Below are 22383 nucleotides of genomic sequence, written 5' to 3'. Positions count from 1 at the left end.
GTGCCGCATGACATTCTTGTCTCTAAATTGGAGAGACATGGATTTGATGGACAGACCACTTGGTGGATAAGGAATTGGCTGGATGGCTGCACTCAAAGAGTTGCAGCCAACGGCTCAATGTCCAAGTGGAGAGCACTGACAAGTGGTGTTCCTCAAGGGTCGGTATTGGGACCGGCGCTGTTTAACGTCTCTGTGGGTGACATGGATGGTGGGATTGAGTGCACCCACAGCTGAAGTTTGCCAACAACACCAAGCTGTGTGGTGCGGTTGACACGCTGGAGGGAAGGGATGCCATCCGGAGGGACATTGACAGGCTTGAGAGGTGGGCCCATGCGAACTTTGTGAAATTCAGTAAGTCCAAGTGCAAGGTCCTGCACGTAGATCAGGGCAATCCCAAGCACAAACAGAGGCTGGGCAATGAGTGGATTGAGAGCAGCCCTGCGCAGAAGGGCTTGGGGTTGTCTGTTGACGAGAAGCTCAGCATGACCCGGCGATGTGCCTTTGTGGCTCAAAGCCAACCATATCCTGGGCCACATCAAAAGAAGCGTGACCAGCAGGTCAAGGGAGGCGATTCTCCCCCTCTACTCCGCTCTGGTGAGACCCCAGCTGGAGTACCGCATCCAGCTCTGGGGTCCTCAGCACAGGAAAGACATGGACCTGTTGGAGCAGGTCCAGAGGAGGGCCATGAAGATGATCAGGGAGCTGGTGAACCTCTCCTGTGAAGACAGGCTGAGAGAGTTGGGGTTGTTCAGCCTGGAGAAGAGAAGGCTCTGGGGAGCCTTATAGCAGCCCCCCAGTACCTAAAGGGAGTCTGCAGGGAAGCTGGGGAGGGACTTTTTACAAGGGCATGTAGTGATAGGACAAGGGGTCATGGCTTTAAACTGGAAGAGGGTAGATTTAGATTAGATGTAAGGAAGAAGAGGTGAGGTGCTGGAACAGGTTGCCCAGAGGGTTGTGGCTGCCCCATCCCTGGCAGTGTTCAAGGCCAGGTTGGATGGGGCTTGGAGCAACCTGGTCTAGTGGAAGGTGTCCCTGCCTATGGCAGGGGGGCTGGAACTAGAGGATCTTTAAGGTCCCTTCCAACCCAAACCATTCTGTGATTCCGTGTCTTGAAATGCTGTTCTTCCCATGTAAAATACCTGTGTGTGGCTTTCTGTCTCGGTGCATCCCTTGACATAGGAAAGTCCTTGAACCCTTACAAGGTTAATATGAGATAGGTTCAACGTTCATTACAAACATGAACATGAAAGAGTTGTGGAATTGTGGATTTATTCTTCATTTCAACCACGCAGCCTTTCAGAATAAAGAGCATTTTAAAGACTGCAAGCTCCAAGAGTGATTAATTTGCTATTTTAGTCCTTTAGAAAGTGCAATTATATAGAAACAAAGTTCCTGCATCATAAAGAAGTTCAGATCAATTAAAACAATTTACTTTGTTGCTAATGATTTCAGACCATTGTAATTTATCGGTAAATAAGTGACTTCAAAAGCACGTTAAGTCTCGGATTTGGTAACAGACTCTTACTGCAAACCGTTTAGGGTTGGCTTACCGCATGGCTCGAAGGATTCCAACTTTTGGAGAATAACTAAAGCTTCAGATGGGTTTTCAGCGTTCAGAGAAATGCAGATGACAAGGGAGCAGTCGTGGGCTGGGCTCTCGAGCAGCCAAGGTGCTTGCAGCCTGCCGGGCTCCTGCAGAGCAGGGGTGTGCTGTTCTTCCGCCCCCCCCCCCCCGGCCTCTTTTGGGGGTGTTCCCCTTCCCCCTGTGCTGTATTAGGAGGAAGAAAAATGCAAATGGGCTACCCAAAGTCTGGGTGGGTTTTTTTCCTTCAGAGCTGTGGACAGACCTGAACCCTATCTCATAAGTACCAGCAAAGGATGTATGAGTGTCTGACTTCCAGCCTCAGGAATAGTACAAGGTTTAACTTCCCACTGACGTCTGCAACTTTGAAGCATATATCTTCCACACCATATTTATTTTGAAAAGCTATTTAGTTTGGTTTTCCACTATTACTTCAGTTACAAATAAAAATTCAGGGTTTTTTCCATATGTGGACAAGCAATATTAACAAGGCGAGGTGCATCCCTTTAAGCAGCAGTGAAAAATTACTGGTGCTGGAGAACAGGCTAGGTCCATGCTCATGTTCAGCAGAGGCGAGAAGTTAAACAGAGTTATTGAGCGGCTGTTATATCAGCTGCAAATGTATTCTGCGAAACCTCTTGAATGGTCTTTCAAAATGGCCCTTTTTTTAGTAGAACTTAACAGCATTAAAAAACTAGGAGTCGGTGCCGGTTTTGTCAGGGTCTCACTTATCCTGTGGACAAGTCTGCTGCAGCTTCAATTTGCCTGCTTGGTAAAATAGGCTGTCACATGCCAGGGACAGCCAGATCTGTCAAGCTCCACACAGTTTTCCTTTATTAGTTCTATTGGTTTTATTGCCTTTCTTATGCTCTGAGGGATGATGGTTGTTTAGTGACAAGAACCTGGAAAATCATTCAAGTTGACAATGCTTTTTAGATTTCATTTTTTCCTTGTGTCTCTATCTATAAAAAAGAATGACTTGACAACACAGTGAACTTAGTGGGGAGTTTGCGGTATTACTGAGAACTTGCCTTCAAGTTCTGGGGTCTGCCTTTGATTCTACCCCCACATCATCAAACTACGGTGATGTACGGACTTTTACCTGTCGTACTAGAAACGCTGGGTGGTACCTCGCAGCTTTTTGTACGGCAGGGAAGTGCTTTTGTTTTTCGGCAAATGGGGACAACCTGGCTTTAATTTCCTTAGGCGTGGTGGTTGTTCTGGTCATTTCCAAACTGTGTGTGCAAGTCGGGAAGGAGGATTTTTGTGACGTTTTCCAGGTTCTTGTAGTACTGAGCCAGTTGAAATGTTTCTGACGTAACGCCAAAACATCAGGAAACCTGGAGAAGACAAAACTGCAACTAGCTGTGATGGAGGATCTCCTCTGGCTGTGCACGGGTTTTCATCGTTAAACATTCTCTGCCTAAAGAGAGGGATGCCGCGTTCCCCAGAGAGTGCTCCCCTAATGCAGAGCCAAAAGGAGACTTTGCAGGGAATCCATGCATTCACTCACACGGGTTTTGCTGCTTGTAGTCTCATTATGTATTCCTTTACAGGTTTCTTTAATACTCCCTGACACGGCAGGCAGACGGCACGTATCGCGTGAAATAGCTGCCCTTCAAGCTGGCAGAGCAGGACGTGGTCTCCCTCGTGCTTTAGTATCGCAGCATCTTCAGTAGCCCTGGGATGGGCAGTGCCGCTTCTCCAGTCCCAGGGTTTAGAAATAACGTAATCAGTTTTTACATGTGTAACGAGAACAGAATTCCCTTTGCTTTTCTGCTGCTCTGTGTCCATCACTGTGAACACACAGTGGAGGCAGAAGGATGGCAGTGCTGGCATAACCACTTCAAATGGATGGTGGGTACCAGCTGCGCTGGTGTTACGGTCCTGGCAGGCAAGGTGGGAGCAGCCACTCCTGTGCATGGCATCTGCCGCTTCAGATGCATGTTTTTCTGAGAATGAGTAGGCAATAACATGGGGAATCCCGGCGACTTGAATTTCTGCTGCAGCTGACGCTTCTGCCGGTTCTTGCGCTCTGCAGCCGTGGCAGGTGACAGAAACACTCCTGATGGAAATAGAGATGTTCCTGATGAATGGGAGAAAGCAGCCACAGCTCCTGTGTCTCTGCCAAGATGAAAATCTTTCCCGTTGAGCTGTTTGCGAGGAGGCATGACTGCAGTCACCCCAACTCACACTGTTGCTGAGTCAGCACCGAATCTCCATTCTGGCAGTATTAGAGAGTAATGATCTGTGGCTGGATGAGTGAAGACGCTCCTATCTAGCAACAAATAGGAGGCATCTGGGCAGGGTCTCTGACTGAAAAAGGCAGTCTTTGCTGGCAAAAGAAAAATGTTCCCAGGCAGAAAACCTGTGCAGGATATGTACAAATGCTAAAACGCTAAATATTGGCATTTTCTGGCAAAGCACAGCACTGTATATTTGCTCAAGGTAGATCATGCTAAAGATAACTTTGAAAAAAGCCTTTTGATGAATTCTGTCCCTTAATGTAAGGGATATACTTGTACCTTTGAACTGGAGTTTAGTGGAGTTGATCTGGTCCAAGGGGACTAGAACTTGTCCCAGTGAAAGGGAGCGGGAAGTGGAGCGAAAGAGAAAAAGATACGCTCTACCATGAGTGTCCAGTAACAGCCAGGAGGGTAGGCATAGAAGAACGTCAATATTCCGCTCAAAAATAATCTTATCTGCAGTAATGTGTGGCACACTTAACAACAGATGCTCAGATCAATTCTCTCGCTTTTATCTTTTCTCAAGGCGCTGCGTGGTGAAGTGTGACCTATATGCGTGGTTGATAAATAGCCAGAAACTTGCTGTAGCCCCTCTCGCCTGGTGATCTCCAGCAATTACTGCTGGCACGGTGCACACCCATGATCAGAGCACTGAAGTGGGTGGGGGGGCTTCGCCGACCGGCCGTGCGGTCCTGCAGCCCGCAGCAGCAAACGTCCTTCGCCATAGCAGTGGAAGCAGCAGCTTCCCTTACTGCAGCACCAAATCACGTTCTGCTTCTCTTTCTTCCTCCTCAGTGTCCCACGCCAGCAGGGGTGGCATTTCTAGCTGTTAATTCTTAGTAGCATTGAAAGGGTTGTAACTATGTGTGAGAAACACTGTCTGATGAAGTTCAAGATCCGAGATGTGCAAGCTGAAGAAGAAAAGCTGGTCTACCACTTTTTAAAGGACAGTAAGACAAGGGTCTCCATTCTTCTTCCATGTTCTATGCAGCCAGGAAAAAAAAAGAAAAAGCCGTAAATTTGGAAATGCACAGAGTGCTCTGAGTCTGGATAGTGGAGAATATTGCTGCTTCTGGGATTTCAAGGACTCTTTTCATAAGCTCTTCATTCCTTGGAGTTACCTATTTCTTAGATGCTACTTTAGATGCATCGATGCCTAAGCTGAAAAAAAGCCTTTGATCTGCGCTCGCTTTCCCTAGCATTTACAAACTTAAAAGTACTCGTGTTAAACTTTAATTATTCCTGTGTCTGGCACTGGATGTTCCGACTACTGCTGCTTTTTTGGGATGTCTCAGAAGATAACAGTGTATGTAGCTGGGTCAAGTAGCTGATGGGTAAAATGAATAATGACTTGCTGCGTGTAATAGTCTGTGTCTGTTACTGAAATTCAGCAGCCTTTTCCCTACATTTCTTTGTAAAGTGTACAATGTTGTTGGCATTGTGTGTTCTTTTCCCTTGCTAAGGTGAGTGTACACCACAGGCAGCAGCACTCAATTTATAAAGTATCTCTACTTCACAGACACTTTTAGTGAGTAAATTTAAAAAAAAAAAAAACGGGGGGGGGGCGAGTTTCCACATCTAACAGCAAATGCATTACTACTTGTTATATTCTTCAGAAGGTGTTGCCAAAGCCTCACTGTTGTTATTAGAGCATAGTATGAGATAAAAAGATGAGGGAGAATCTCCAAAGGGACAGGGTGAGATGCAGCCATGGAGTTACCAAAGCAGCTGGTAACTCTCATGTGCCACGTCTCCAAATGCTTACCTGATAAATTTGCTCTCACTACTTAAAAATCTAATTGGATGAAGCGTTGGCATCTGCCATCCGCTCAGCCTGAGCCCAAGGGCTAAACAAAGCTCACCTTCTTCTGCTTAAATAACACTGCTTTTGAGGTTATCAGCGTGCTGTCATCTGCTAGGAAATTACCGGGCTGCTCCCATGCAGTGGATTTGAGACTGAGGGGTTAGGCTGAAGGGCAATTTACTTTCCTTTAGCCAGGTTGTAGCACCCCTTCTGCTCATTGCAAATAATAATAATGTCTCTAGTTAGCAGCCAGGTTGCTTGTTCTGCCTTGGGAGTTTGAGGCAGGACAGGCTCACTATCCAGTTTACCATTCTCTTCTCTCAGTGTATGAAAGAGACACCTGGGAAAGAGAGACCTGATCTGGGGCAAAAAGGAGCCAGGAAGGAATGTGTGCTTCTCCTTTGAATTCAGAGTTGTGTCAGCACTAACCAGAGCTGTTTGTCCACCCTGGGAGTGGTTCTGTGTTTGCTCTCTTACGTGAAATAGAGAAACAAAATCTGATTGTCAGATGGTACGAGATCTCCCTAAAAGAAACCTGAATACCTACACAGCTAGAAAGGACTCGGAGTCCTCGGAAAGGTCTGATAAGGAGATAACTCTGCTCTCATCAGCAGGTCAGAGAAGCCCCTCTGAGCCACACAGCAGCACTGGTGGGGTTCACGTTTCCTTTTAAGATTTCAAGGCACCCACTTGGGAGTCTAGAAATATATATGTACAGGAGGCCCGGAGAGCTGGGCTTGGTCTAACACAGCCTACAGCAGGAGCTCTTAGATGCTAATCTCTGTTTGTTAATCTCCTCTGGGGAAATCTGAGGCTTCTGAGTGATAGGGAAGAAGAAAGAAGGGTGTCTTATAATCTTTTTTTCTTGCAATTCAGAAGAAATTCAAGCCTGATACTTTTTTTTTTCTTTTTTTTTTTTTTTTTTGCCTTAGGATTCGATGTTTCCAGTCTAAAGTGCTGCATCAGTTCCCAGCTGGCTGCTGTGAGTCCTTTTTAGGACACCATGCCTATTGAGTAAAAGCCAGCAACTGTAGTGAGAAGGGGGAGTCCTGCGCGTCCTTGACGTGGCAGTTTGGCGTATCCCTGGTACCTGCCCATCTCTGCCTCTGGGGACGGCCCCGGTATTGCTGGCCTCCCTGTGCACCTTTAATTAGGACTCATGCATCTCTGTGAGCTCTCATGTCCAACGCAAGGTACAGTTGGACTCCAAAATACGTGCCACAGGAGGAGAACTTTGGATTCCCTGGCACTGGGCGTTACTCGTGTCCGGAGAGGTTATCTGGGCACAACAAAACCTTCAGCGAATAACCTATCTGCTATATAGCAGTGTCATAAGGGTTACAGCATAGGAACAAAAATGTTGCAAGACTATCAAAGCCATCATTATGAAAGTGTTTTGAAGGTTATTGATGTTCTTCCTCTGGGAATTGTATTACCAGTCACTGATATCAAAAGTAACAAATTTAAAGAAGCTATAAATGACAGAGCCCTCAGAGCAAGAGCAAAGAGTAAAAATAAAAAGGACGCGTTGGCTTACCACGTACCATATAGGCTGCGTGGAACATTAAATAGCGTTTCTCTCCTATTCCTCCAGGCAGGCATCAAGGTCACGCTTGCATCCTTTCCAGGCACCTGGAGCCCCATGTCCCTGCACTTGCTGTGCTGTGCAGATATATGGGAAGGGGCCAGGGCTGGCGACCGCCGTGTCCTGGTCGGGGGAAGGAGGGACACGTGCTGTGAGGGGCAGCACGTCCCCGTCAGACTTGTTAAAGCCCTTCGCCTGATCCAGACACCAGCCAGAAATAATAGGTAGTCGCATAATAGCAGACCACGGCTGTGTGGGGAGTCCGTCACGCCTAACGAGAGATGGTGGAGGGTCCTCAGCCTCCCGGCAGAGGAGGGAGAAGAGGGACTCTGGGCAGAGCCAGCTGCTCGGCACAGCTGCAGGAGCTGCCGTCACTGCCGCTGCTGCAGAACGTTCCTTTTCTGGTCGGCACGTGTGCGGGTGGGTTGCGCGGGGCCGGGGGTCCGTGGTACCCTGTGAAAGGGCAAGCTGCTGGTCGTCTCCATCTCGCACACGTGCAAACCCTTGGACGCGTCCTTAGCCCAACATCCTCCACTCCACACGCTGACGCTCGCGTGCTGCTGCTGTGGGGAGTATACACGGTTTTTGAGGGGCAATCAGCTTCCAAATGATTTTAACGCATTTGCATACGTACAAAAATAGCTTAGAGCTTGATGAAGCTTTAGGAGCAGCACTGAGGGACAGCACGTCTCTGGAGGGAAAGCTTATCGTGAGCTCTGGGTACGTTCTCCTGGGGTTTTCTCGTTTGGTATTTGGAAATGTCAGCTTCCTATTACTTGGTCTGCCTACAACAATACCAATTAAAAAAAAAAAAAATTAGGTATCTTCAGGTACACATTGAACTGTTCTTAATTCACAGAAATGCATTAATATTTAAAAGTTAGTAGTTTTATTGAGGCAAACTAGGCCATCAGCACATGAGAGAAAGAACTTGCGCCATCTGCATTCAAACCAGAATTTGAAGCAGTGCGTTCTGTTGATATAAACTTTGAAAGCACTTGGTGAATGTCACCAGGCTTTGAAATTAAAATTTCTTCTTATTTCAGACCAGCTATTGTTGCCTCTCTGGCTTGGGTGAGCTGGGAAAGGATAGAAGCCACTTGGGGCACACTTTATAATGCTGGTATTTCTGGAAGGTGATGAGGATGGAAGTGTTCTGAGCTTAGCTCTGTCTGAGCCCGTTTGAAATGCAATGACAGAATTCCCATGTAAAGGTTGTGGTAAAAACAGAAAGAGGGAGAGGAGATTCTGCACTTCAGAATGAAGAAAATAAAAAGTCCTCACAAATGTCAGCTGAGGGATCTCTGGCTCACACTTGTTGGGGAAAAATAGTCTGAATGCAGTAGCAAATCTTTTACAGAGTAGCAGTCTGCAAAGAGGCTGGCACCGTTCCATCATATTCGATACCTCGATATTTACATTTGTATGCACCAATCTGACACGGCTTTGTTGGTGTTTGCATGCGTAGCATAACGTAGTTTTGAACTATTAATGCAACTGCAGGGCAGACCTCTGCTCTGCATCTGCAGCTTTGGTGGCTGTGAGGTTCCTTACTGACACTTTGTGTGCTATCAAGCATTTCCTCTGTTTTACCCTAGAAAGAGCTGGGGTTTGCTATTAAATCAAGTAATCGCAGTATATAACTTCGACTGTACTGGTTAGCAAATTCTTTGAGATGTTCTGAAAACAAAAAGCACAATTCAAGTGTAGGATACTTTGAAATATAAGATGGCTTTGGTCGTCTCCTCTGCACCACTTTCCTTGCAGAAGAAATTACACTGTTCTGGAAATGGTTGCAATATGCAGGTTTAATATAAGAAAACATAGAGACATTTCTTAAGTGTCAGTCTTCAAAGGTGGAGAGTTGGAGTAGCAGCATATGTGCGGTATGGCAAGACATTTACATGTCTGTAATAAGCCTCCTTTGTCAGGAAGACTACCTCGAAGGAATTCCAACCCAAAGAAACCTTTGCTTTGCCCTCAGAGTTATTGTTTGCAGAAACTCCAGGCTTTTGCAGAATGAGTTGTAAAACCTTGGACAACTGGAGAGAGCAAGTGACAGAAAGGAGGAGGAGGTGCTTTGATGATTTCCATGGCAAATTTGTCTCCCTTAAAAAGGAATCGATATGAGATGCAGCAGCTGGGTTAAATGCATCCATTGCCATTGTTATGTGGTTTTCATGAGCTGGGTGTGTGGTAAGAAAGAATATCTCTAAGCAAGGTGAAGCAGGGCAAGTTGCTCTCTGTAACTTTTCTCTGCATGCTTTTATCGTGGTTACGTTTTTATACATGAGCAATGGCATAGCTTTAGAAGGTTATTAAACTGCCTCAAACAGCTGCCCAGGCACCTCGTGTGACCAACTGTTCAAGGGCTATTGAAGTCTCAGGCTGGTCTTTCAAGAACCCAGATGTACAGTCATAAAGGATTGAGTGGTAAACAGTAAAAACCATGGTTTTGAAAGAGGCAAGAGCAGCTTTTGCTCCTTCAGCTCCTCTGCCTTGCTCTGTGGTTTGAAGTCTGGAGCCCACCGCTGTTCTCAAAGAAAACCCTTTGCAGGCTCTGCGGTTGGAGCTGAGCTGCGCTGCCGTGGCCGGCGCTGCCGCAGGGAGGGCTGCGCCGCTGGTCAGTGCCCTGCGCGCAGGGCATTGCCAACGCCGTCAGCGTTTGGGTGCGGAAGGCTCGGGTCTCCTCGGCCCTTCCCGGGCGAACGCTCTCACGGTCTCCGGTGGGTTCATTGCTTCAGAGCGATAAGCAGGACAGGAGACTTCCCTGCCGCGTTTCTGTCCCTGCGCACCAGGACATGGGACTTCTGCGTCAGCACCGCCAGCTCCGCTGGGTGTTTCTAGATAAACAAAAGCAGTCCCAGCTCATGGCAGAATTATCTTGTCCCTGTCAGCTGCCCATGTAAGTTAAAGCTTCCAGCTGGGAGCAGTGACACAGATGAAAAGAAATTTCCATTAACCGGAAGAATAATACCTGTGTGTGAGAAAGAGAAGTGCCTTTTGTTTTATTTTGCTGCACGCTTCTCGTTGTGCAGTATTGTCCTTCTGTTATACCTTTTAGTAGCACAAGAGGTATTGCTATGAAAGATAATAAGCAACTCGGAAATCAATTTCTTTTTGGAACTTTGGAGGCCAGGAATTACAGCACTGTATTTTTCTGTATCTTTCGAAGTGCGTGTTAAATAAACATGATCCCCAGGAGTATTCAGAGGCAGCTCTTTGTATATAAAATACCTTCAAATATATCACATTTGATGATGTATGAGTAAGTGTTTGGTATTTGTTCTATATTAAGACTCTCTTACTCTGCCGCTTGCGCTATTTAAATGCTGCCTGATGATGACCGGGCTGGTCCAAGTGCTGTTTGTAACCCCACAGGATTGCTGCCAGGCTCACCCACAAATAAAAGCTTATTTGCTGATCTCCTGACTTTTCCATGGACAAGACTCTGCTTGTTTCTGGGGTTGTCTTGGGACAATTCAAATCAAACCACCCATAGTGCTAAATCCTGAACACCACCCCGGACCTTTCTTTTAAGGGGGAGAGGGAGACTTCAGGACCGTTTCTGCTCCCCTGCTGCCTTCTCCCGAGATTGTCTGGTGGGATCTTCTGCATTCACCTCTGCTGGAGATCTGCCATGGGCGATGCTTCTGCGAGCCCCGAGGAGAAGGTGCTCGGGACAGGGCTCTCGCTCCCATTTGTATTCAGGTGTTGCCGCCAGCACATGGAGCACAAATCAGCGTTTCAGCCAAGGATGCTTTCTGCAGGCTGGCTGTTAGGGACCCGAGAGCAATGCTCCCGAGGAGCAAAGGGGATTTGCCCGTGTCACTGGCATCGTAGGGACAGGACAGGCACCATTTGTTATTGGGAGAAACGTACGGGTTATCGAGGGACACCAGGAGCAGCCAGAGGAAGAAGAAAGATAAAGAAGGATTAAAAAGGAAAATAACAAAAGGAAAACCTGTATTTTTCTAGTCCAAACCCTGCCCTGCAGTGGCTCTGTACCCCATAGTCATTCTTTTGAGACATGAAATGTAGAACAGAGTACAATTACTTTCCTGATTATACTCTATCTTCCCTTACCAAGGTATTGAAGAGGAACTGGGGAGCACGTTGTAAAGCATACAGCCCTATTAAATCTTGATTCCCTTTAAAACAATTGCAGGAAATCTCACCCTTATAATTACACAAGGGTCGAAATAGTTTTTTAGCTTTCCAAGCCCTTCACGATTTGTCGTTCCCTTGTCTGCGGTACGTGGAGCTGTATCAGCCTGTCGCCAGTCTCTTGCCTCAAAAATTAGTGAATTTAAACAAACAAAAAAGCTCAAAAGGCTTTGGGCTGAAAAGCTGGGAAAATGACTCTGTTTTGGAGTTCAGGGCTGACTGACCTTTGGAGACACCTGTGGCATCCATAGGGTGTAAATCCTGCAACTCCAGGCATGGCTGGGATGATAGTGGAGATGGCAGGGATGGCCCCTGCCCCAGAGGGGACCTGATGCTCCTGTGCCCAGGCAAGGACGATGACACCTAGGAACCGCTCCTGAGCCGGTGTGTATCAGGATGCTGATGTAACCAGATTTAAACCCATAGATGCACCATTGTTTCTCTCTGCCCAGCTGACCCTCAGTGTCCTCTCCTCCTGAGAAAGCTCTTTAAGGGATGTAAGTTCCACCAGCTCTTTCATGCAGCTGGAGGCATAGGATATAAGGTTAATTCAAAGAGCTGTACAGGCTAAAATGGATTTCCCAGCAAAAGGGGTCCTGCTCTGCAGCATGAGTTCTGCTTTTGCATCTGGCTCTGGGGTCTCCCTCTCTTCCAGGTGCTCCAGTGCTTCAGCGCTCGGGTGCCAGGGCTGTGCTATGCGTCTGTTAATTGCCTTGTTCTCCCTAATTAAACATGCCCAGCTCAAGATAACTTAAGGCAACGGGTTGTGCGTTTAAAGTCAATGTTAGATTTTTTGGTTTTCACTGTTAGTGTGAAAGATTAAATATTCTAATACATCAGCTGCCAGGTTGCCTTCTGTAGCGTGGCCTCAATTAGAAATTAGTTCAAGGATAAAGAAATTGCTGGGATTCAAACCAGTAATCTTGTCCAAAGCTAGCATTTAGTCTCTGGAAAGGAAAAAATCCCATTACTTCTGTGTCTGTGTTGTGTATTTGTGCCTTGTACTTCAGGTATCCCAGGTTCTGCTCTCAAACCATTAAAAATCCAGAGGAAACCCTGCAGATAGACACTGCTATAAATAGCGGAAGATTCTATCATCTGCACCTCTGCGTGTCTGGGAATGGTTTCATCCCTTGGTTTGTTTTTCGATAATATATGGATGATACACAGACACTCCCAGTACCCGTCTCCAAGTTACCTGTGGGTACTGAGGCATCACATAACGGCAGCCTCTCAAAAGTGCGGAAACCTTTTTGTATTACCTTTTTCTGGGTGATAATCTGTTAGGTATTCATCCAGGCACCCTACAGCGATGGATGCGAATTATATTCCCAGAAAGCTGAGATTCCTTTTCAACCTTTTGGATGGTTTGAGGAATACAAAGTAAGCCTCATGAATGAATAGCCGTCAGAAAAGAAAAAACCCTTTTATAATTTCAGGGGTGAAAGCAGAGGGAGGGGGGCACAGGAGCCACCTCTGCATCCCCCTGCCACGCTCCTCTGCTCCTTCTGCCCTTTTGCTTCGTGGTTTTGCTATGAGGGCCGGAAAAGGCTGGTTTCACCTTCTCTGTTTTTAATAATGCATAGTACTTTGCAAGTTCGACACAACAGAAATCACACAGGTATCTAGCGAAAGCCTGGGCGACTGGCCGCACAGTGGAGCAGAGCTAATGGCTATCGCTCCCAGGTCCCAGGGCAGTAGGTGGGGGTAATTTCCTTGCAGGGTGGCTGGAATTAAATTCACCAATGCTCATTGTCCCTGAGGATGATTTATTTCCTTTCATTCTTCCAGCAGGGAGTACAAATGCAAAACTTTGAGCTCAGAAGTATTTTTCCAAATAAGTATCTTTAGCTGTGGTCATCAGTGATTTGGAAGCCCCTGGCAGTAAGATTTAGCCTTGAGCTGATTGCCATTGCTGAGCAGCTGAAGAGCAGCTGAAAGCCGGCTAGAAATGTTTTTTTTATTTTTGCTTTAAAAAAACAAACAGGAAAAAAAGCACATGCTTTGGGATGGGGACAGCAAGAAGGGAGAGCTTTTTGTGATTATTCTGCCCTGCCGGAGAAGAGAGATTTCCCCTTGCATGGGGGACTGACTTTGGGTAGTAAAGAGCAAGCAGAAGGCGGTCACCGAAATGAGAGAAAGGCTTCCCTTGCGGTCCTGCTGGCTTGGAGCGCTGGGGGTACCTGCCGTTCCTTCATCTGAGCGTTAATCAGCCCTTCAGAGGCTGGCCGTGCTTTTCTTTGCATTTCTGCCCTCCCCGCCTGCCAGAATTGGGGAGCTGGAGCAGCCCGGCTTGTTTCAGCTTTGTGTTTCTGCTAATGTGAAAAATATAAACATGGAGTGGGCTGGTGGAACAAACAATAGCTGATTTACTTGGTTAATTTAAATAGCGTGTAGTCAGTAGCACAGGGAGGCTGCAACGCTGCTCCCGCAATCATGCTGGGAGGGAGGTCTGCAGCGCCATTACGTGCTATTATTACTTTCTGGATAATGTATACACTTTCACTATCACATAGTTTTTCTCCTTCATTTTTCATGAGAACTGGCACTAGATTAATGGTTAAGCCATGGAAGAAACGTAACGCCATGCCAGTCTGATTTATTGACCACTTAGTGCTGATGAAGCTGCAAACAAGAGCCAGACAGATGTTGCAGCTGCATTTTTCTTTATCAAAACTCGCAGCTTTTTGTGTTTTTTTAACCACTTCTTGCGCCATCTTCGGCTTACCCTACAGCACCAGGGATAGCGGAACAAATTCCCCTGCCACCCTAAGGAGACTCCACTGAGGAGGCGGACTGGGTGCCTCTGGTCCAGCGTGCCAAGGAGCCTTGCCCAGGTCAGGAACAAACGGCAGCAGCTTTGATTCGGACGTGTGGGAAGCGGAGCAGCTCTGCCGAGGCTCTGGGCACTGAAATTACGGGCAGCTCTCCGATGGGCATGTTTCCAGAGCTGTCTGCAGCCCAGTCCAGGGCTCCCTGTAGGACTTCCCTGCTGCCCAGGGGAAGGGCTTCTGCCGTGGCACGTCCACTGTCCTGGCACGCTTCCCACGTGGAAGTTAACATTTGTAATTTTTCTTTTAGTCTTTCACGTCTCTCTTGTTCTAGTGGTAGGTCTCCACAAAGAAATAGTGATTCTCTGCTGATTTAGTTTTCCAAAGCATATGTATTCTCTTAATTTGTGTCAAAACATTTCAGTTTATTGGGTAGATTGGCATTCAGGAGACTTGCCAATCTGAGGTCAAGTTTTAGATGTAGACATAAGGAACAAACCTGTTGGCTTAGTGTTTATTTTATATGCCTTTATATATAGAAAGTATAAATTCCAGTGCCAATCTACTGCTGAGGTCCACTTGCTTCTGCTGCAATGAAGCCAGGAAGCCCCATCATCCTGACTTGCCTGGTGACAAACAGGCACTATCAGGCTGTGAAAAATACAGTTTATCTGAAACTAAGGGAGAAGCATCTGCAGAACTGCCAGGTTGCCCAACGCCACCACAGCAGTGTGTCCTTGCTCTCTTCTTTCAAACTTCTCTGAGAGCAAGAGATGTCTTTACGTGAAATCTCTGAAGCATATTACTTTTTATTACTTCATCATCTAAATCACTAATTACGTTAAACTAGCTGATGGAGACTATTTGGGTGTATAGGTAATCATTTTTATTATCTGAATCTTTTCTGAATTATGCATGAGGACCATAATGTTTCAGACTTCCCCTTCATCACCTCCCCAGCCCTGAGCAGCGCCGTCCGCTCGTGTTGGAAGCAGCTCAGCCGCCCCGTTAATTCCCCGGGAGCCCCGGCTGTCACCTCCGTTGCCTTTAAAGGGTAAAACAGGAAGGCTGAAAGGAAAACATGGCTCCATTTTGCATGGTGACCTGAGGATTTGCACTGTGGTATGGAAAGAGGGGGTACGGTGTTTTAACGCGTCCTTCTCTGGCTGTCTCGTGTCTGGGGCAGATGTGCCCTGTGAAACGGAAGGTTTTGAACGCAGGAAAACTGAACATAAAAAGGTCCAATCATTTGTCTCCAGGAGAATCTCAGGAATAGAGGAGCCGACGGTTTTCTTTGCTTTAGCACTTTCCAAAACTGCTCCGAAATAAGTTGTTAGCAGTTCCTTACTAGGTTTCCTTGCCTCTTCCCTGTTCAATACAACTCTTTAACAGAGGCTGCAAGAACCGGATACTGCAATCTCGCAGAATCTTCACTGCAAATCCCCCGCTTGCGGTTTTCTTCAACAGAGGGGGAAAAAATGCAAGTTTCTGCTTGCATGTCTCCCTAACTTAAAAGAGAGCTTCTCTCCAGACCGAGGGACGCATCTGATGACTGAAGCCCTGGTGGGTACCAGCGTCCAAGGGGATGCAGGCAGGGGGAGGGCACGCTCTGCGGGGCTGCTGCGCTTGTCGTGCTGCTGTACGCGGGCACCACGCGAAGGGGTGGCCTTTTGGCCGCCAGCCCCGTCTTGGCAAGCCTTGAGGAACTGAGACCGGCTGCCCCCTCCTCTCAGGGGCGTGCGGGATGCTCCCCACGCGCAGGGGACACGAGGGGCTGCACGGTCACCCCGGCAGCGGTGAGCGCTGCCCTGCTCCTGCCCCTGCCCTGGGCTGGCTCCAGGTGAAGCCGCCCGGCACGCCATGCCCGGCCTCGGCGCTGTGGTTTGCCCGTCAGAAGTTACCTTCCGCTGGTCTTTCCTTGGCACGGGTGTCCACGTCCTGCTCCAGCCCTCTGTGGGTTTCATGAGCAAGTGCTCCCATTAGCGCAACCTTTGCAAAGGAACGATGGCTTGTGTTCCCTCTCCCACTAAGAACAGGGCTCTAACAGCATTAATGAAACATTAGAGTTTTAATTACACCATTATCCTATTTATTTTTATAAATAATTCCAAAGCAGTCATTAAAGTTTGTGAACTTAGGAGTAAATGACTTAAGGGAAAGAAATCAGCTCCTCAATCTTGTTATTATCTATTGTACAATCTCCCTGGGATGCTGTTGGGAAACGAGCGGAGTTGTTTCTGTTGCTGTTGTTAAGATGATTCATTTACTCGCAGGGTGGTAACACACTGCTCAGCTCCCTACTTGAAAGGTCTGTGTCAGTGGGACGGCGCCGCAGTGCGTCAAAGCGGCGTTGCATCCCCTCTCTCAGCCCCCGTAAGAAGGTGCGCGGGGAGAGAGGGGAGCATTAAGCGGCCCTGCGGGAGCGAGCGCCTTGCAGTTGTTCTGCAGCAGTTCTGCAAAGGACACGGTCTCTTCCAGTCCCGACCTTCTGCAGCTCACTGTTTTCGTCGCAAAGCTGTAAGATCTTCAAAGCACAAGAAATTTTGGGCTTGTCTGAAAAGAGCCTGTCTTTGGGGCGCTCTGTAATACCGTTTGCGAGCCTCTTTGGCTCTTCCCCGTGCTCTTTCTGCCGCTGTACGGGAAGCGTGACTGTTACTGATGCTCTCAGGTGAATTTCCCTATATTCAAAATAGTCCGATGTGGACCAGAACCAATTAAAGCATTGGATCAAACAGGCTGTGGGTCCCTTAAACCAAAGCAAATTACCTGGTGTTTGTTGCGACTGGCGTTTGCAGGACTCTTGCAAGTGTTCGGTGTTGCATGGGTTGGAAAAAAGGTTCACCCTGCACACACAAGGGGAGCAAATGGCGCTCGGGACGGGGGGAAGCTGCGTGCAAAATCTGCCGTGCCTCGTCTTCTGCCACCTCTTTTAAAGAACAGCTCTGATCTCAGGGAAACGTGGTACATACTGGGATCTCATTGGGATGCTTTCTGTCATAGTTTTAATTAGGAAGATAAATGCAGAGGGTCCAGAGCGGGGGAGGGGCCCAACAAGATAACCTTTCCTCTGCTCTCCCCGCAGAACCCAGACATCGTGTTGGTGCACTACCTGAACGTCCCTGCCATCGAGGACTGCGGGAAACCGTGCGGCCCCATCTTGTGCTCGATAAACACAGACAAGAAGGAATGGGCAAAGTGGACAAAAGAGGAACTCATCGGACAGCTCAAACCGATGTGTGAGTATCTGGAGGCTTTTTTGCTCTTTTGCTTTACAAAGGGTTAATTCAGATGTCTCTCACTGCCACCAACCGTCCACGTGAAGGAGTCATTTCTCACCATCAAACTCAACTTGCATCTACGTGCGCTTTCTTCCCGATGTTTAACGCTTCTGGGACGCATGGTACGAGAGCTGCCCAGAGTGTCCCAAAAGAGGTCCCCTCCACACACTGGTTAAAAATTGTACCTATTGTCCTGCATTTTCAGGTGCCGTTTGCAGGCACCTGCCTGCTTGGAAAGAGCCTTTGCAGTATTGCCAGGTAGGTTTCCCCCAAGGGTGCTTGATGTTTGGGTGGTTCAGTGTCACATCGGAGTGGGTTGCTGTTGCTTACGGACGGACTTTGTCAAGCTGAGTGTTTTCAGGGTGGGTGTCGTTTACTACTGTTCTAAGCTTCGCAGTCTAAAGAGAAGAAAGATTAGGCATAATGTAGGTCTGTAAGCAAGACAAGGTTAACTGCAGGAGCTGCAATACCAAATCTAGATGCTTGCATCTGAGTCAACAAATACCAGGTCCGCTTCCCTCCCTCACCCCTGCCCTCAGTCAGACGCTGGTGTCATGCCCAACCTTCCATAATTAGAGGTCACAGCCATGAAGTACATTCTGGTGTGTCTCAACCAGCAGTGAAAGGTCAGTCTGGTGCTGAGTGCAGCATTAGTAGTCTAAGTTTGCACCGCTCCTTTGTTGCGTCCGGAGCTCTGCAGGCCCACGTATTCCTTTTCCATGCAAAGTTGGAGGGCAGAAGACAAGCAGAAGAGAAGAGAGAAAATGACACGTTTGCTGAACAGAATATTGCCCCTGGGACTGATAACCTTAGACAGAAATCCAGGATGTTGAAGGTGTAGCTGAGACTGGACAAGTACCTTAGCATTAAGCAGAAGAGGAAGTGGCAGCCTGTTAAAAAATCTGCAGTGCATCAAGAAAATTATGTGAAAACTACAACGAACTCGCCGTAAATTTAATAACACTTGGCTCTTTTATGTCTCAGGAGGGAAGAGTGAAATTCTGCACAATTATTCAGAGTATATATGCATGTACACGTCTCTGTTTATGGGTACATATCCTGGAAACGCATCCTTAGAAATGTAGCTAAAATAAAAGCTTTAGATTCTGATCAGGCCTAGAAAACAAAGAGGACACGGATAACTGTGTTCGGGGAACACAGAGGGGCACTGCTCGCCAAGAAGCCATCAGATTTGGTTCCACTGTTGGGTGTGCCATGAAATTCTGGAGCCAAGCACATCAGTTTCATCACATTTTTGCATTAATCACATTCTTTCACAGACTTCACAGTTTGATTGCCTGATGTTTCCAAATTTCTCTGCCCTAAAGCAGATTTGTCAATGACTTAAAGCGTTGTGCGTGGTGTCGCTGGTGAAGTGATAGTCTCGTCCTTTTACCCGTGCCGTGTTGCGGTTCAGCTGTTGTTATTCCTCTGGACTTGGAAGCAGTGTGAGGTTTTTGTCGATTCTTTTGTTTTCTTGGTTGCCATTTTTTGTAAGAATTTCAGAGTTAAGACAAGTTAGCGATGATACAGCTAGGCTGTGCACGGAGGTCCGAGGCCAAATGCTCTACCTGCAGGGAGGTTTTTGCATCCTGTTTCAGACTGATGTTGTTCAGAATTAGGAGGAGAAGATAATACTAGTTCTACCTTTGGGGAAAATGCCTCCTCCTGGTCAGAGGCTAGTGACAGCGTCCAGCTCTTGACTCACTGAGAACAAGTGCCGTTTGTTCAAGCCCTAGTCAGCCTGGACCAGAGTCAGGCATTAAAACCTTTTGACCTCTGTCAGGTATTAAAGCTTTTATATCGGAGTCTAGGATAGCAGAGACAGTGGTGTGGTAGCCAAAGGCTGGGAGCACGTCCTCTTGGCCGCGTGTGCCTGGAGAACTAAAAGTGATGTGGCAGATGGCTGGCAGGGAGAGAGGCATCAGTCTGAGAGTCCGAGCCAGACAAATACATCAAACTGTTTTTCCTGAAATGCAGAGGGACCCTGACTGGGATGAGCAGGGCGTTTGCTCACATTTCTTGCATCCATAATTCACTCAGCTCCCTCTTCCTTCCCTGCTGCATAATCCCAAAGTCAGTCCAGGCTTCAGCGAGTGTTCAGCAGGCATCTGGGACAGGCACAGGCTCCTGGTACCAGACTGCATCACTCCACGAGCAGAGCGGGGCGCTGAGGTCTGGGCTGCTGAGAGGTGGCTCCTCCTGTCCTGGTCTTGAAGGAGACCTCTGCGAACCCAGAGCTTCTTGACTGGCTTCAGAGGTGGTTCTTCCTCATGCTGTGACTGTGCTTGCACTGGTGGTTATGGATGAAAAAAATACCTTTTCTAGGTAGCCATACAGCTCTGAGAGCTTTGTGGAAGCACTATTAACTTGTTCTAACATAGCTGGTCTGTGGACTAATTCAGAGACTGAAATTAACCCGCCTGAACATCCACGAAAGGTAAATACTCACTGCAGATGCTCTGAGGATTTGGGGTTTTTTAACATCTCCAGCTGAATTGAGACCATAAGTAATTAATTAATCAGCCTGACTTCAGTTTTCATGGCTTTGGATTTTTTGTTTAGTTCTGATATATTTGTCACGTGCCTTCATGCTGGGACGTCCACGACCTCCTGATTGTCCTGTCTGGACTATCACTGTTGGCTTGTCAGACCTCGGTCTGGCAGTCCTTGAGACCGAAGCAGACGAGCCTGGAAGGGCTGGATATGGTGCTTGTGACCTCCAGCAGGATAATTCCTCTCTCCTTCCAGGCTAGGAGATGGGGCGCCTTGTCTTAGAGGTGTAAGTGTGGTCAGGGAGCACAGGGAGGACTGTAAAGCCTCCTCTGAAACATCCTGCTGCTGATGGCAGAGCTGTGATAATCTGACTGTCGGCAGCATCCTAACTGGTTGTCTGAATCAAAAGGGTTGTCATGTGTGTTGCTTCTGTAGGAATGCAACCTTTTGGGGCATTTGTGCAAAATGAATGGCGGTAATACATGAAAATTCTGCGGGAACGTTGTCCCAGACACCTGTAAGTCATTTCAGGATGCCTGGTATGAAGAATGGGCCTCAATTTGGCATTGCTTTCAAATTTTCCCCCCTCTTGTGCCCCGTTATAGTCTTGCTTTGAGATTTCTCTGAACAGATTAGCAGATGTCCTTAGAGGCATCTGGTGGTAAAAGCAAAATGCAGTGGCAGAATCCAGCACAGCAGAATGCTGTATATAAACTCCATATGATCAGCAAATTGTGGGCCAGCTCATGTTGGGGGTTTCTCCAAATCATCCCCTTTTGGCTTTCTCATCCGTCAGCTGGCAAAGTATGAGTTACAAGCTCACAGCTGGTGCTACGTTGCAATCCTTGTTTCAGGTCCACTATAATTAAGAGCTATCTTTCTTTCGGAAAAAAGCTCTTTTCATTCCTCTGCTGCGTGGAAGCTGATTGCTCCTGCTCATGCCGCCTGCCCGCAGCCACAGCTGGGGAAACTGGAGGTTTCACGTGGCACCCGTCAGGCTTTATACCTTTGGGCATAGGCAACTCTTGCCTCTCCCTGGAGTCACTAGTTCTCTCTGTTCTGTCTGTGTAAATGAAACAATCTGGGGCTCTTGGAGGTGACCTGAAACGTCATCCCTGCATTGTTGCGACTGGAGAGGGCATTAAACAAAGTTTGAATGGCGGTGATGGGCATTAATATGGTTTCAAGAATTGAGTTGTTGGATATTTTTATGTTGACTTAAATTTATATTCAGTTTCAGTAATTGTGTTTAAGGGGGTTTTTATACTTAATCTTAAAAGATCAGTTGTACAAAAATGCTACGTGGGATGATTTTTACCATTCCCCAGCCGGTTTGTCAGAGCCACAGAGTGACGCTCAATGGAAACCTAAGCTTGCCAGCTTAGTTCTAGCTGACCTCCACGTAAAAAGTAACTTAGTTTCTTTAAAAGAGCTTGGTTTTAGTAACGCAGATGTCCAGTTTTGCTGGACCAGTACTTACATGTTACTCTAATTGGCTGTGGTTTTTTATTAAAAAGAGAACAGTAGGTGCGAGACAAGTTCTTCCACCCCACTGGCCACTGGGACTTGGAGCGCCTCCCGTTCGCATCAGCTGCATAGCTGATGGCAGCCACCGTTTCTCACCTTCTCACCAAGATGCATCTCTTAAACCTTTCATTACTGCAGGTGCGCTGCGCTAAACACGGGTCACGGGCAAGAATTGCACCTTTCCTCCCTGTCTTTGATTGGCAGTGACCTTCATGTCCCCAGAGGAGCTTGGTCCCATGCTGATGTCGGCCACTCCTTGGGAAACCTGGTTTCCCTCGCGGGTGAGTTTTACCTACTGTAGAAAGTCCAGCTTCGCCCAAAGAACAAAATTAGCAACCGGTTTTCACCTGGTGCTTTGGGCAGTCTTTCAACAGCATCTGCAGATACCACAGTGAAATAATCCCGCTAGCCGAAGCGGAGTGTTGGTAGTAATCCAGTAGTAACCGGGCTGTTAGCAGGCACGGAAATTAAGTTGAGGACAGCTAAACCAAATTGTTTCCTAAAAGTTGGACGTTTATTAAGCCGCATGCAGCGAGTACAGAACTGCCCTGAGGATGCCGTGGGCACAGCAGCCTGCCTTCTCTCTTCTTCCTTAGTATTTCACCTCCCCTCTTAGCATGTCAGGCTCCATACCAGAGCATCTCCCGAGGTGGCAGCCCCCTTCTCCTGGCAGTTCCACCAGGATGGTGAAAAAGAGGGCTGACTGTCCCTGCGGTGGGATGGCTGCTGACCCCCACGCGCGACCCGGGGTGCACCGTGGAGAGCGGGCCCGGGTGGTGCGGCTGGAAGGGCCGGGCCCCGCTTACCGAGAGTTTTGTCCCCACAGCAAGATTCCCGCTGAAAGAAACCCGGGGGGGGAAAGAAAAACAAAGAGAAACAGCCGGCGGTGGCTCGGGCTCGCGGGAGCCCCGTGGGCGCGGACCGGCG

General features: G+C 47.7%; 1 protein-coding gene across 1 annotated transcript in view; it reads left to right on the top strand.

Moving 5' to 3' along the window:
• CAMTA1 (calmodulin binding transcription activator 1) overlaps window positions 1-22383 on the top strand; it is a 321555-nt gene that overhangs the window by 238500 nt on the left and 60672 nt on the right. Inside the window, exon 8 of the mRNA XM_010565346.1 lies at window positions 17238-17391. Within this exon, the coding sequence (XP_010563648.1) occupies window positions 17238-17391 (154 nt within the window). The remainder of the gene's footprint in view (window positions 1-17237; window positions 17392-22383) is intronic.

The sequence above is a fragment of the Haliaeetus leucocephalus genome, unplaced genomic scaffold, assembly GCF_000737465.1.
Source record: "Haliaeetus leucocephalus isolate CR32 unplaced genomic scaffold, Haliaeetus_leucocephalus-4.0 Scaffold190, whole genome shotgun sequence".
Classification (NCBI taxonomy): Eukaryota; Metazoa; Chordata; class Aves; order Accipitriformes; family Accipitridae; genus Haliaeetus; species Haliaeetus leucocephalus.
This window is presented reverse-complemented; position numbering and strand designations above follow the sequence as displayed.